This window comes from Nomascus leucogenys, chromosome 25, assembly GCF_006542625.1.
Source record: "Nomascus leucogenys isolate Asia chromosome 25, Asia_NLE_v1, whole genome shotgun sequence".
NCBI classification, from domain to species: domain Eukaryota; kingdom Metazoa; phylum Chordata; class Mammalia; order Primates; family Hylobatidae; genus Nomascus; species Nomascus leucogenys.
This window is the reverse complement of record NC_044405.1, coordinates 31,467,904-31,482,907: the sequence shown is the minus strand read 5'-3', so window position 1 is coordinate 31,482,907 and position 15,004 is coordinate 31,467,904. Positions and strand designations below refer to the sequence as shown.

At 43.6% G+C, this 15,004-nt stretch overlaps 1 protein-coding gene across 2 annotated transcripts in view; it reads right to left on the bottom strand.

The window, feature by feature from the left end:
* The window catches only part of PRMT2 (protein arginine methyltransferase 2), a 30,210-nt gene extending 18,326 nt beyond the window's left edge, over window positions 1–11,884 (bottom strand). For both annotated transcript variants that reach the window (XM_030805998.1, XM_030805999.1), the window contains exons 1-4: window positions 11,740–11,884; window positions 10,513–10,607; window positions 3,910–4,017; window positions 3,070–3,252 (exon numbers count right to left, since the gene is read on the bottom strand). In XM_030805998.1, coding sequence (XP_030661858.1) covers window positions 3,070–3,252; window positions 3,910–4,017; window positions 10,513–10,551 — 330 coding nt within the window. In that variant the 5' untranslated portion in view covers window positions 10,552–10,607; window positions 11,740–11,884. The remainder of the gene's footprint in view (window positions 1–3,069; window positions 3,253–3,909; window positions 4,018–10,512; window positions 10,608–11,739) is intronic.
* Between the last annotated feature and the right edge of the window lie 3,120 nt (window positions 11,885–15,004).

Below are 15,004 nucleotides of genomic sequence, written 5' to 3'. Positions count from 1 at the left end.
ACCATCTCTAAAAAACATTAAAAACAAAAATAAAATAACATAGAATCATAACAGTTCTGAAAAAAAAAGTGTGGGTATTTATAATCTTATAGTGAGGAAGGTTTTTCACAAAGAAAAGAAAAAGAAGTCACAAAGAAAAGAAAAACATATCAGGCTATACAAAGAAAAAAGTTCTGTGTGGGAAAGAATTTCACAAAGTCACAAAAATTCACAAATTCAGGCTAAATTACTTAACACATGAATCAACAAAAATCAAAAGAAAGGGGCAAATAATATGAAAGTTTACAAAAAAAGAAAAAACACAAAAGGCCAATAAACACATAAAAGATGATCAATCTTACTTAAAAAATGGACATCAAAACTAAAAGATGCCATATTTAACCTTTAAGATCAAAGTCCTTCTTCCCTTTGATTTGTGGTGATTTGATGTGTGGTAGAGCTTTCACACACCATCAGTGGATCCATGCCATGGTCTGAAATGTCCCCAAAAATCCACGTACTGAAACTTAATCGCCAGTGTGATGGATTAAGAGGCCACCTTTGGAGGTTACTATGAAACGGTCTGTGGTGGAAGGAGGTGCTCCCAGCCCTCCCACCTTCACCACGTGAGGACAGCCGTGAGGCGCCATCTTGAACGCCAAAGCCAGTGCCTCCCCAGCCTCCAGGACTGCGAGGAACAAAGCTTTGTTCTTCATAATTTACTCAGTCTAAGGTATTTTGTTACAGCAGCACAAACAGACCAAGTGTATAATTAGCAAATCTTTCTGGAGGGCGAATTGGCAAGATCCACTTAAGGAAACCACACGTACACACACACACACACACACACACACACACACACACACACACCCCCCTAGGAATTTACCCTATAGAAATTCTAAACAGCATTTAACAGGATTATATAGGACTCCATTACAGCATTATTTATCATGATAAACAGCTATTAAATAACCACTGTCCAAATATCAACAGGATCCTTTTAAAGTAACACAACGCTCTGCAGCTGTTATAAAGAGTCACAGGTGCCAATATGAGAGATCTTCAAAATACTACAGCTACGTGAAAAGAGCAAGGTGAAGACCTGAGTGGTGGAACAATGCCTTTTCTATACATTAAAAACATAAAATGCATTAGGTGTCACTTGGACTTCGTAAGCACAGAGGAATCTGGTGGGCAGTGGTTCTCTGAGCTGAGAGGCGGCAGAGCTGGGAGGCTGGCATTGGCTTTTCATTATGTATCTTTCCTTAATGGACAGAAATCACTAGCCATGTACAGACATGAATAGTTTTTAACACTTTTAATTGTGAAATATGGCATACCTACAAAAAAGTGCAATAAAAAGTATCTGCACAGTTTATCAAGTATTGTTATATAGCAAACACCTCTATATCCAAACATCTCTATACCTATATCCAACCCTAGAACACTGCCAGCACGTCAGAACTCCTGACTCAGCCACGCTGGTCCCAGAGCCTCCCCTACCAGCAGGTAACCTCCATTCAACAATCAGGGGAGCCACTCCTGCCCTCAGTCAGTCTCAGTACCCATGCGCACTCACAAACAGTACCTTCTGGCCGGGCGCAATGGTTCATGCCTGTAATCCCAGCCCTTTGCGAGGCTGAGACAGGAGGATCACTTGAGGCCAGGAGTTCGAGACCAGTCTAGCCAACATGGCAAAACCCCCTCAACTAAAAATACAAAAATTAGTCAGGCATGGTGGCACGCACCTGTAGTCCCAGGTACACAGGAGGCTGTGGCAGGAAAACTGCTTGAACCCGGGAGGCAGAGGCTGCAGTGAACCCGGATCCTGCCACTGCACTCCAGCCTGGGTGACAGAGCAAGACTCTGTCTCAAAAAAAAAAAAAAAAACTTTCTCATGTGGCCTCTTAACTTTATATAATTGAGTCAAACGTTATAGATTCTTTGCCCTATTCCTTCTTTCAACTAACATCATTTTTATAACATTCATCCTGCAAGTAACTGTTTTCATCTAGTTTTAAAATGTAACCAGAGATTGTTGCCTGGACCATCGGGTTATAGGCATTTCTCCATGGTGGGGAAAAAATGTCGGTAAGCTGTTTAGAAGTTGGGCTTCTATTATTTTTTTAGGGACAGCGTCTGGTTCAATCACCCAGGCTGGAGTGCAGTAGCGCAATCATAGCTCACCGCAGCCTTGAACTCCTGGCTTCAAGTGATGCTCTGACCTCAGCTTCCCAAAGTCCTATGATTACAGGCATGAGCCACCACACCTGACCTAAGTATTATTATTCATAGATTTATAGAATTTTTTCTATTTTTTTTTTTTTTGAGACAGGCTCTCGCTCTGTAGCCCAGGCCGAAGTGCAATGGCACCATCATGGCTCACTGCAGCCTCGGCCTCCAAGGCTTGAGCAATCCTCCTGCTTCAGCCTCTCGAGTAGCTGGGACTACAGGCCTGCACCACCATGCCCAGCTAATTATATTTTTTATTTATTTTTTTTTTGTAGAGACGAATTATATTTTTTATTTTTTCTCACTATGTTGTCAGGCTGGTCTTGAACACTTGGTCTCAAGCCAATTGTCGTCTTGCCTTGGCCTCCCAAAGTGTAGGGATTACGGGTGTCAGCCACCACACTCAGCCTAATTTCATTTTTAAAGTAAAATTTACTACTTTTTTTTTAAATACTGAGGGAGCATGCGCATAATCTCATTGCTCAAATCATAGCTCTAAGCCAGGGGTCGGCAAACTAAGCCATGGGCCAAATCTAACCCACCACCTGTTTTTGGATGGCCTCCAAACAGTGGTTTTTACATTTTTAAATGATTTTTTTAAATCAAAAGAAAATAATTTGTGACACATGAAAACTGTACAGTATAAATTCAAATTTCAGGATCCATAAAGCTTTATTGGAACACAACACTGCACATCGTCCATAGTGGCTTCCACACAACCATGTCAGAGCTGAGTGGCTACAACAGAGAAGCTCTGGCCTGTAAGACTATGGGCCTGCTCTGAACGTTGCAGTAGGAACTAAAGCTAGAAAGAACCCACCGCCTGGCCGGCTGAACAGGGAATTTAGAAAGCAATACCAGAGTTCCATAGCTGCCGAAGTACTCTTCATCCTGCCACGTGTCCTCGGGGTCGTACTCATCCATGTGCTTCCCCACATGGTTTGCTGGAATGTACCCACAGCAGCCCGCACGCTCACCCCACCACCAATCTGCAGTGGTTTGTCTCAGGATAAGAATTTTTTCTCCTCTCAAAAAACTGAGCTGGAAAAAAAAAAGTTAAAATTCAATAAGAAAACCAGTCATTGGTATTTCAAATGTGGCTCAGTGATAAATCCCATCAATGGTGACAAAATCACAGAGATTTCAAACAGGAGTCAGTGGGTAATGACAGCAACTGAGAATGTTTGCAAGTGACACCATGACTTAGCAATGCCTCTGGAACATCTACCTGAAAGGAGGGCACAGCTTAACTGACATTTTTAAAAAGAAGGAGTAAACATTTTCAAATGGCTTAGGAGAGAATTTCTCAACAGCCTCTTCATTGTAACTCAACTATGCCAAGTGAGGCTTAGTCTAAGAAATTCCTGTCGCAAAGTAAACAAAGCTACGTCCAAGCAGATATAGCTTGATATATTTGGTAGCCTTACTTTTCATTAACTGGGTGGGATCTAAATTCCAAATAGAAACCAGAACAGGTGCTTCTGCCCCTGGCTGAGGGTCGCCACTCCATACCTGGTGTCTTTACATCATGCTTGAGGCAGAACTGGTTAGGCTGTGAGCTTCACACACAGGTCTTGTGTGGCCCTAAGCATCTGAATACTACTTCATTTAACTTTGGTATGACTTCTGCAAAATTTATCTCATTTTGCCACTGAACATGCTGAAAGCCATAAAGCACGGACCACCACGCGTGGCTACCTGGGTCTCATCGGTGGCAGCATAGTCCGCGATGGCCACGAACTCCTCTGGCTGTACTCCCTCCTGCAGGAGACCGGCCTCACTGCACTCAGCAGGCTCTTCTCCCTGCTGAAAGCCAAGGAAAGGGTGAGGAGAGGACGCTGGAGCTTCTTTTTTTTTTTTTTTGGCTATGTTATTAGGATGGTTTCAAATTTCAAATACAGATTCATGTGTCCAAGGATTTATTATACAAACTATTTGGATCATCTTTACTACTATAATCAAAGGCTGTCACCTTCACTCTACATTTCTTTTCTAAAAAAAAAAAATGATTTGGACCCTAAAAGAGAACATCAAAGCAAGAAGTCAGAAACAGGCACCGCTAGTGTCTATTTGGTGAGGAGCCCTTGTCCTTCATCAGCTCTGCTTCCTGCAGGGGATCATCAACCCCATGAAGAGAAACCAGTGTGAGGACAGAGCCAGGGGCCCAGCGCCCAAGGCAGGCACAGCCAGGGGCCTGTGGAAAGAGCTGATGGCATGGCACAAACCTCCACGAAGCAGCAGAGCCAGCTTGGACCCACACGGGTCCTTGGAGCCTCCCCCAACCCCTCCATTTTTTTTTTTTTTTTTTTTTTTTGAGACAGAGTCTCGCTCTGTTGCCCAGGCTGGAGGGCAATGGCATGATCTCGGCTCAGGGCAACCTCTGCTGCCTCCCAGGTTCAAGTGATTCTGATGCCTCAGCCTCCCAAGTAGCTGGGACCACTACACCCAGCTAACTTTTTGTACTTTTAGTAGAGATGGGGTTTCACCATGTTGCCCAGGTTGGCCTCGAAATCCTGAGCTCAGGCAATCCACCTGCCTCATCCTCCCAAAGTGCTAGGACTACAGGCGTGAGCCACCATGCCTGGCCATTCACTTTATATAAGAATAAGCTTGCCTGGAAGACATCACTGCAGGGGGCAGAACCTCAAATCACACACTCCAGTTCAATGAATCAACCTTGCCTCGACACATACATTTTAAACACATCTTCCTAAATATAAAAGTAATTCGTGTTTACTTTAGAAAATGTGTGAAAACACCAAGTACACACAAGAAAATTAAAACCTCCTGTAATTACGCTCACTGATCACAGATAATAACAGACAGCACACTGGTGTTTATACTTTCAGACTTTTAAAAAAGTGGACACATAACGTAAATACAAAGCGTTCACTGGGTTCACACAATAAGCCTGTGGCCTATGGTTTTCACTTTATAAACTCTGAACATTTTTCTTATTAAATATACTTCTAATGCTATTTAATATCTATATAGTATTCCAGTCGATGAATTATCATGACTTACCTATCCAGTTTCCTAGTCTTGTACATTTAGACTTTTCAGTTTTTACTATTCTAAATTATGTTAAGATGAACTTCTTTCAACATAAAAGTCATTCTGTATGTACCTTAATCTTCTTAGGGTAAGTCTCTGAATGTGAACTTGAGGGACCAAGACTACGCGTACTTTACGGCTTTTGGTTTTACCACCCAGTGCTCTCCAGAAAGGTGTTCCTTGGACTGCTTGCTGAGAGGGAACTGCCAATCTTCCCACACTCTCACTCAATAGATACCAATCACTTTAGTCTCTGTCAATTTCATGGGTAAAAATCACTTTTGTTACTTCCATTTCCCTCTTTTTGTGTGGTTAGGAGTTTTTAAAATACTTGCTGGCATCTTTTTTTTACCTTACTAACTGCCTATTTGTACCCTTTGTGCTTTTCCCTATGCCAGGAGCATGACTCACTCTAAGGCAGCACTGCCCTCTGCTTGCTCTCCACCCCATCCCTGATCCACCCAGCCCAGCAACCCTTACTAACCCCCCGGTGGGCGGCCTTCCACACCTCCACCATGCCCGTGTCACACGCAAAGCCCTGCGTACACGTATACACACACACACACACACACACACACAGGCCATTTCTTTGCTTGGCTTTAAGATGGAATCTCGCTCTGTCGCCCAGGCTGGAGTGCAGTGGCACAACCTCGGCTCACTGCAACCTCCACCTCCCCAGTTCAAGCAATTCGCATGCCTCAGCCTCCCGAGAGGCTGGGACTACAGGCGTGTGTCACTACGCCCGGCTAATTTTTGTATTTTTGGTAGAAATGGATGGGGTTTCGTCATGTTGGCCAGGCTGGTCTCGAACTCCTCACTTCAAGTGATCTGCCCACCTGAGCTTCCCAAAGTGCTGGCATTACAGGCGTGGGCCACCACGCCTGACCTGCACTTTGCTTTTCTTACACAATACCTTCTGGAAAAACTCTCCAACTGTTAGAACCCTGATTTACTAGCTCCAATGGCTATATGATATTCCATAGCAGGAATTCCGCTTGATTCTTCAGCCATCCCCCATTGATAGATTTTGTCTTGGTATCCAGTTTTCTACCAACATAACCGATGCTGCAACAAAAGAAGTCTGTGCAGATAAGCTTATGTGATGACATTTTATTTCTGCAGGATAGAATGCCAGGGTTGAAGAACACGCTTTTTTTTTTCTTTTTTTTTTTTTTTTGAGATGAGGTCACCCTCTGTCACCCAAGCTAGAGTGCAGTGGCGCGATCCTGGCTCTTGGCAACCTGCACCTCCCAAGCTAAAGCAATCCTCCTACCTCAGCCTCTCAAGTAGCTGGGACTACTCTTTGTGTAATATAGATACTATCTGACATCTCAAGAAATTCCCAGTTATCTTGTTTATGATCAGCACCTCAAGAGTCAGGTCAACAAAAATTTCCCAAACTGAAGCACAAAATGAAAAAAAAATAATAGAGCATGAGACATGTCAAACAGAAGCAAAAATTCTAACCTATGTTTACATGGAGACCCCAAAAAAGAAGAGAGAAGATGAGGCAGAAAAAAAAATGAAGAGATAACGGTGGAGATTTTTCCAAAATTAAAAAAAAAAACATCAAGGCCAAGGTAGGCAGATCACCTGAGATCAGAAGTTTGAGATCAGCCTGGCCAACGTGGTGAAATCCCGTCTCTACTAAAAATACAAAAAATTAGCCAGGCGTGGTGGTGGGCGCCTGTAGTCCCAGCTACTCAGGAGGCTGAGGCAGGAGAATGGCGTGAACCCGGGAGGCGGAGCTTGCAGTGAGCCGAGATCGCACCACTGCACTCCAGCCTGGGCAACAGAGCGAGACTCCGTCTCAAAAAAAAAAAAAAAATGTAGGCAAAACACATTTCATAGTTTGACACAGCAGACTCACACTAGTAAATATAAACATAAAGTTGTCAGGTTGAAGGGAAAATGATCCTACATGAAAACACAGAATGCAAGAAAAAGGGAAAGACCTCAAAAAAGGCAAATAATATGTGGGGAAACATAAAAAAGACTATTTTACTTTATAAAAAAAGACTCGATAGCATAAAACAACAATGATAATTTATTGTGGGGTTTACAACATATGTAAAATTAAAATGTTACATCAACAGTATACAAATATGGACGCTGGTAAATGAAACTAAGTTCTAAGATCTTTACCTTATGAAGTGGTTAAAAAAAAAAGACTGAAATTGAGTTAGGATGCATACTGCAATTTCTTGGGAAAACACTAAAACAATATAAAAAGATACAGCTAACAAGCTAGTAAAGGAGGTAATGTGGAATTACAGAAAATACTTTATCCACAAGAGGGCAGGAATGGAGACATGCACAAAAAAGAAATGTGACAAATATAAAACAAACAGCAAGATGTTACACTTAATCATATTAGTCATAACATTAAATGTTAATAGACTAAATACTCCAATTAAGAGGCAGAAATTGTGTTTAACAGAGGAACAAAAAACCAGACCTAAGAGCTAGACCCAACTAGCTCTTTACAAGAAAAACGCTTTAAATATAAGGACTTAAGTTGAGGAAAAAAATATACAGACACACACACACACACACACACACACACACACACACTTTATGTAAGCACTAATGATAAAAAAGCTGGTACAGCTAATTAACATTAAAAAAGGTACATGCAAGAAAGGAAGTATTTATTAACAGGTAAAAAGACAGATATTTTATAAAAAATAAGGTCAATTCATCTAGAAAACAAAACCTATACTAAATATATACACCCAATAACAGGGACTCAAAATATACAAAGCAAAAAGTGATAGAACCAAAAGGAAAAATACATATATCTACAATCATAGTGGAGAATTTTTAGTAACTGACAGAAGAAGGCTAAAAAAGAATCAGAAAAGATACAGAGATTTGAACAATATTAATAACACATTTAATGACATTTACAGAATGCTACACTCGACAACTGCAGAATACACAGTCTTTGCAAGTACTCATGGAACCTTCACCAAAATATTCCATATGATTAGAATCTAAAGCAAAGCCTGAATAAATTTCAAAAGACTGACATTATGGAGAATGTTATGTTCTCTAACCAATGTAATCAAAGCAAAATTAAATAAGAAAAAGTAAAATTTCCAAACGGTTTAGAAATTGGTCAACATACTTTCAAATAGCCCAGAAAACTTCTAATTTCCACTGAATATATTAGAAAATATTTTGAAGAATGAAAATGCATTTAAATATGTGAGGAACAGCTATAGCAGTGATTAGAGGAAAGTCGTAGCTTTAAAGACTATTAAAGAAAGGTTTAAAATCAATTATCTAAGCTTCCCTCTCAGATGTTACAAAAATTAACCCAAATACAACAGAATGAAATAAAGACAAAAGCAGAAATCAATAAAATAGAAAAACAGAGAAATCAACACAGATAAAATTGGTTCTTCATAAAAATAAAACTGATAAAACCCTAAGAAAAGACTGATCAAGTGTGAAAAAAAGAGATAAAACACAAATTACCATTATAAGACATCTCTTCTATAATGGAGGGTGGTATTAACAGGATGAACACAAGTATTACTGAAATACTACCATGACCAGTCAGCAAAATTAAAATAACAAGATACCATTTCTAACCCGTGAGACTGACCAAAACTTACAAGTCTGATACTGTCAAGTGTTAGCAAGCACTATTGTGGGCTACTGACAGACCTGTGAACTCATAAAGTCATTGTGGGGAACAACTGATCATTATCCAGTAAAATTGAAACTTGTAATCCCTTGCACCCTGCAATGCCATTACTGGAGCACAGAGGCATGGAGAAGGATGGTCACTACAGCATTGTTTGAAATAGAAAAAACTAGAAACAACTTAAGTGCCCAACAAAAGGGGAATAAGTAAAATGGGGTATATGCCTACTGTACAGCAGTGAGACTGCAACAGGCCCATACACATATCTACAAATAGGATACTTTACACTTTCAGAGAAGGAACACACTACAGGAGTACCCTACAGTGGCAGGATTGACCAGCATTACACACATAACAACAAGGACAAATTCGCCAAAGGTAAAGTTAAGTGAAGAGTCAAGCTACAGGTGACACTGAGAGTATGACACCACTTATGGAAACTCTAAAAAGCCCACACAAACAATATCATATGTCATTCAAGGATATCTATATAAGCCATAGAGGTATAAAAATGGTGCAGTGGCACAAAACATTCATGATTCACGGTAGTGTTTGCCTCTAGAGAGAGAAGAGGAGGAATAGGACTGAGAATGGGGAACAAACTTTAGCTAGAGTTTTGCTTTTTCTTGTTTAAGAGATGAAGTCTCACTTTCTCGGCCACGCTGGAATGCAGTGGCCATTCACAGGCACAATCATAATACACCACATCCTCAAACTCCTGGCCCCAAGTGATCCTCCCACTTCAGCCTCCTGAGTAGCTGAATTACAGACACACCCGACAGTATTTTTTATATATATACACACACACACACATATATATACACACACATATATATAGCTTAATGTACACTGTTTAATGTACTTGATGTTTACAATATCATTCTGGAAATGTCCTAATATTTGTTAAATTTCTCAAAAGAAAAACAAGATGTCCAGGGAATTAAAACATTTTATGAATAATTAAAGAAATTAATGAAAGATTCTGACTATAAATAAAATTCCTATATATAAAAAGCTGAATGAAAGATCATTGGAATGAAAGAGAAAAAAAGAAAACATTAAAATTGACATAACAGATACGGAAATGCTTGATTTTTAAAAACAGTATCTACTATTCAGTTGGTGACTTTTACATAATCAACATTCCTTAAAATTTGAGGGTTTTTTTTTACTGCTAACTTGAATGAAACTACATGAGTACCCCAGGCAGAAACAGTATGAATACATAAATCTTTTCCAATGTGTCCAACTTGCCTTCAATATATTGCTGGTATTATGCCTGAAATTTTATTGAACAGCTCAGAAAATATGCTTGCTTTGCCAGTTCACGTACCAGAAATGGAACCCTAAATGATGCTGATGCTTTGGGGCTAAGTATTTCCTTAGAATTGTTATGGTGCCCAATGCAGGATGTCACCTCACAGGCACTGCGTTTCCTCTGCCTCACAATCTTCACATTTAAGCATTCTACTGCCGGTGGCCACCTTCCAAGGCACAAGTCAAACTCCATCACATCTGTGAGCTGACGCTTAGCTCTCTGTAATGCTCATATTCATTAAACACAGATTTTTAAGAAGTGGAACCGAAATTACCTGCGATTCACTTCTGGGACAGTCACCTGATGTTGCCATAGTTCTCTTGGGCTCTGCCTCATAACTGCTACTTTATTTCATTTTCTTTTCCATTTCTACTTTTAAAAAGAGAAGGAGACACAAAGTACTTGTTACATTGCTTAATAACTGAGTTCACTTAACTTCTAAGGTGCACGATAAATGTCCTCTACCAAATCGAAGTAAAATGTGTATGTGTGAAGAATAGTATAGAAATGAAAATTTACAATTCTTTACAGAGACAAAAGGATTTAAAAATCATAAACTTCAAATAGTGTGTTTTCTTCACTAGTCTGCAAGGTATTAATCTTGTTCATTTGCTGAAGCCTGTTAGTTTCTGTTAGATCAGGAGTCGACTTAAGGCAATAAATCAGTATTCATTAATTTCTTAGAACTGCGATAGCTTTAATTCCAATTAAAAGTCCCCACCTGGGACTTGACAGTGTTTCCACTAACAGGAACCAAGATCTGCATCTTCCAGTCTTTTCCTTCTTCTCAATTCTTATTTTTCCAGTGATAGTGTACCTACACACTGCTCTGGGATCAATGTGTTTTTAAATTGCATAGCAATTCTTTGTTTAAGATGCATGCTTCACTTCTAAATCCAGACTTGAAGCTTATTTTTGCGATATTCGTAGTTACAAATGCTTACTGATTCACATAATTGTATTTTCATTGGAAAACCTGGGTCCAAATTGGAACGGGGTCGGAGTGGAGGCCGCGGTGCGCGCAGGATCTAGCCCTTCTAAGATGCCCTCGGGAGGAACAGGATCATGGAGGGTGGGAACAGGTGGCCAATGAAGGGGGGTGAGAAGGACGCAGGAAGCGAGAGGGCCGCGCGTGGACGCAGGGGCACGAGAGGGTCAGGCTGGGACAGCGCCGCGAGCTTCGGGGCAGGGGCCGCCAGGCAGGTGGGCGTGGCCGCGAAGGGCGTAACAGTTGGTGGTGGGGTGGGCGTGGCCGTAGAAGGCACTGGATGGTGGGAGTGGCTGGGAAGGGGCGCAGCGCGCAGGGAAGGGTGTGACGGGGACCGAGCTCCCGTTTGGACGCCAGGGCAGGTGGCAGAGATCGCGAAGGCGCTCGGAGGTCCCAAAAGGGGGCGGAGGCCTCTGCCCGCCAGCGACGCACACGCAGTGCGAGGACGCCTCACCTGGCTTGTCCTTCCTTACGTGCAGTCCAGCCATCTGAGCTGCCCATCAGGACACCTACCTCAATCGCGTTTCTCCGCTGAGTTCCGCGTCCACACCGCCAGCGCGGAGGGGCGGAAGGTCCTTTCCAGGAGCCTGAGCCACCGCCCTCAACCCGCGCAAGCGCAGTGCACGCAGGCCGTCAGCCGAGGAGGCCCGGCCCAGGGCTCGGCGCCCCGCGCAGGCGCAGTCCTAAGACGTCCGCCATTCCAGGGAAGCCGAGCCACCGCCCTCGACTCGCGCAGGCGCACCTCTCACAGATCGTCTGCAGCTAGGGCTGCGCCCCGCGCAGGCGCACTTCACATCTGCGCCTCCCGCGGTCTTGCGAGCGGAGGCCAACGCCCCCCTGTGTGGAGCTCGTCCCCAGTCGCCCAGCCCCGCGGCGGGGCTCGGCTTTGGGTCCGACCCAGAGTACATGGCGCGGGGCAGGATTCCGACCTGGGGCGGGGGGCGGGGTTGGGCCATTCACAGCTTGGGAAGCGACAACTCCTACGAACCACAAAATGGCTGGGACTTGGGAGACCCCCACCTCCTCTGTCTTCCCGCAAATAATTCAGTTAACTTTCCCATCCGCGCTGCGCAGTGTGCGCCCTCTGCCTTTCTTCTGGATAAGTGGAAGCAGAACGATGACGTTTCTGTTTGGGGGAGAGGAAGTTTGGGGTTAGGGAGAAATGGGTGGCACTAATGCCTGTAAAACAGAAATAAAATTCGAAGCCCCCACCCCCTGCAGCCGTCTGACTGGACGCCCTCCTTTACCAGGGAACCCTGAAGTTCAACCTGAGAGACTATTCTGGCCTTGAGGGGAAGTCAGAGTTGGACATGCCTTTTTACACTCCTCCAGCATTAACATCAAGGCAGACCTTAAGTCTGATTTAAAAAAAAAAAAAGTAGAAGGAAAATAAGTTTTGGGGCCCCAAAATTATTAAGCTTAAAAGGAAAAGTCAAGCTGGGAACTGCTTAGGGCAAACCTGCGTCCCATTCTATTCAAAGTCGTCTCTCAGCTCACTGAGATAAATGTGTATCTGATTGCCACCTCTGGAGAGGCTAACCAGAAACAAGGGAATGCAACTATTTGTCTCATGTTTACCTATGACCTGGAAGCTCCCTCCTGCCTGTGCTTCGAGTTGTCTCACCTTTCCAGACCAAACCAATGTTCATCTTACATATATTGATTGATGTCTCATGTCTCCCTAAAATGTATAAAACCAAACTGTGCTCTGACCACCTTGGGCACATGTCATCAGGGCCTCCGATGGCCGTGTCATGGGCGTGCATCCTTAAATTCAGCAAAATAAGCTTCCTAAGTTGACTGAGATCTGACTCAGATATTCAAGGTTCACATTTTGGTAACCACAAAGGGATTCTGAGTAGAGGTGCCACTGACCATTGAAAAATCTCCTGTCAGTCCTTAGTACCAGCTTGAGTTACCTTGATGGCTCAAACCAATAGGACAATTTGCTGAGGCCTGGAAGCACCCCCTCCAGAGAATCCCTGATCTACCCAGATTTGGTCAAGATCTAGTTTATTTTGCTGTACAACTCCTTTTGTGTGTGTCGGGGGGAGGGGGGTTGGGGGGCGGGGTGTGCTTTACTCTCTTCCAACATAAGGAAGTCAAGTTTTTTCCTGCTTGCATGACAATGGAAGGCAGGTAACTCCTTTATGGAGTTTGAGCTCGCTTCCCACAGGAAAGATGAGAGGTCTTCTTCCCCTGCTTCTAGGGTGGTAGAAAGCAATCTTCAGCCTGAGACCCATCCCTAGGAAGTAACTGAATTGGGGTTTGTCTTGGCCATTAAGATTAACAACCAGCTGGTCTTAATTTCTCCTTACCATTAGTGTGCTCAGTAATCTTATACATTGTCCAATCCTTCATTTCGCTTAACTGGTTTTTTTGTTGTTGTTTCTGTTTTTTGTTCTTTTGTCTTTTTCCCATTGAGTTTGACGACCTCTATCTGACTTGATCAAAACCAGCCTTCCTTCCTTCTTTCCTCCTTTCTCTCTCTTTCTCTCTTTCTCTCTCTCTTTCTCTCTTTCTTTCTCTTTCTTTCCTCTCTCTCCTTTCTCTCCTTCTCTCCTTCTTTCTTTTCTTTCTTTCTCCTCTTCTCTTCCCTCCCCTCCCCTCCCCTCCCTTCCCCTCCCCTCCCCTGCCCTGCCCTGCCCTTCTTTTTTTTCTTTCGCACGGTCTCCCTCTGTTGCCCAGGCTGGTGTGAAGCGGCATGGTCTCGGCTCGCTGTAGACTCCCTGCCTTGGGCTCCCGTGATTCTCCTGCCTCGGCCTGCTGGGTGGGTGGGATTGCGGGTGCGTACCACCACGCCTGGCTGGTTTTGGTATTTTTGGTGGAGGCGGGGTTTTGCCATGTTGGCCAGGCTGGTCTCCAACTCCTGGCCTCTTGTGGTCTACCCGCCTCGGCCTCCCGAGGTCCTGGGACTGCAGACAGAGTCTCGCTCACTCGGTACTCGGTGTTGCCCCGGCTGGAGTGCGGTGGCGTGGTCTCCGCTCGCGGCAGCCTCCACCTCCCAGCCTCCTGCCTTGGCCTCCCAGGGTGCTAGGATTGCAGCCTCTGGCCAGCCGCCGCCCCATCTGGGAAGTGTGGAGCGTCTCTGCCCGGCCGCCCCGTCTGGGAAGTGAGGAGCACCTCTGTCCGGCTGCCCCGTCTGGGAAGTGAGGAGCGCCTCTGCCTGGCTTTCCCGTCTGGGAGGTCTACCACGGAGGCCAGACGCAGTGTGGGGGCTGGAGGTGGTGGCTCACACCTGTAGTCCCAGCACTCTGGGAGGCCGAGGCGGGTTGGTCACTTGAGGCTAGGAGTTCGAGACCAGCTTGGCCAACATGGCGAAACATATGAAAAATAAAACCAACCAACCAACCAACCCAGCAACAACAAAACAGGCTTACCCTGGAGTCATACTCGAATTTTTTCTATTTTCCTCCCTTTCTGATCTTTTATCCCACTTTCTTTTTCTTCCTCTTCCTTTTTCTTCTTTGTCAAAGACATAGAGGATTGAGTTGTTATCATTGATCCAAAGTCCCTCTCTCATTTATTTTCTTTCATTCCCACCCCCATTTCTATTCCCGGTCTTCCCATGTGCAACCTTCCTAATATGTTTGATATGCATCTTTTTGTTTGTATGTATTTTTAGAAAATGTTTATTATTTTGTGTGCAAAAAAAAGAAAAAAAATTAATTAAAAAAATACAAAAATGAAAAAAAAACAACAAAGGAAAGTTCCAAATTATGAGAAGTGAGGCCTCTGAAGTGGCTAAGTTTCCCCCCCTCCCCACCACACACACACA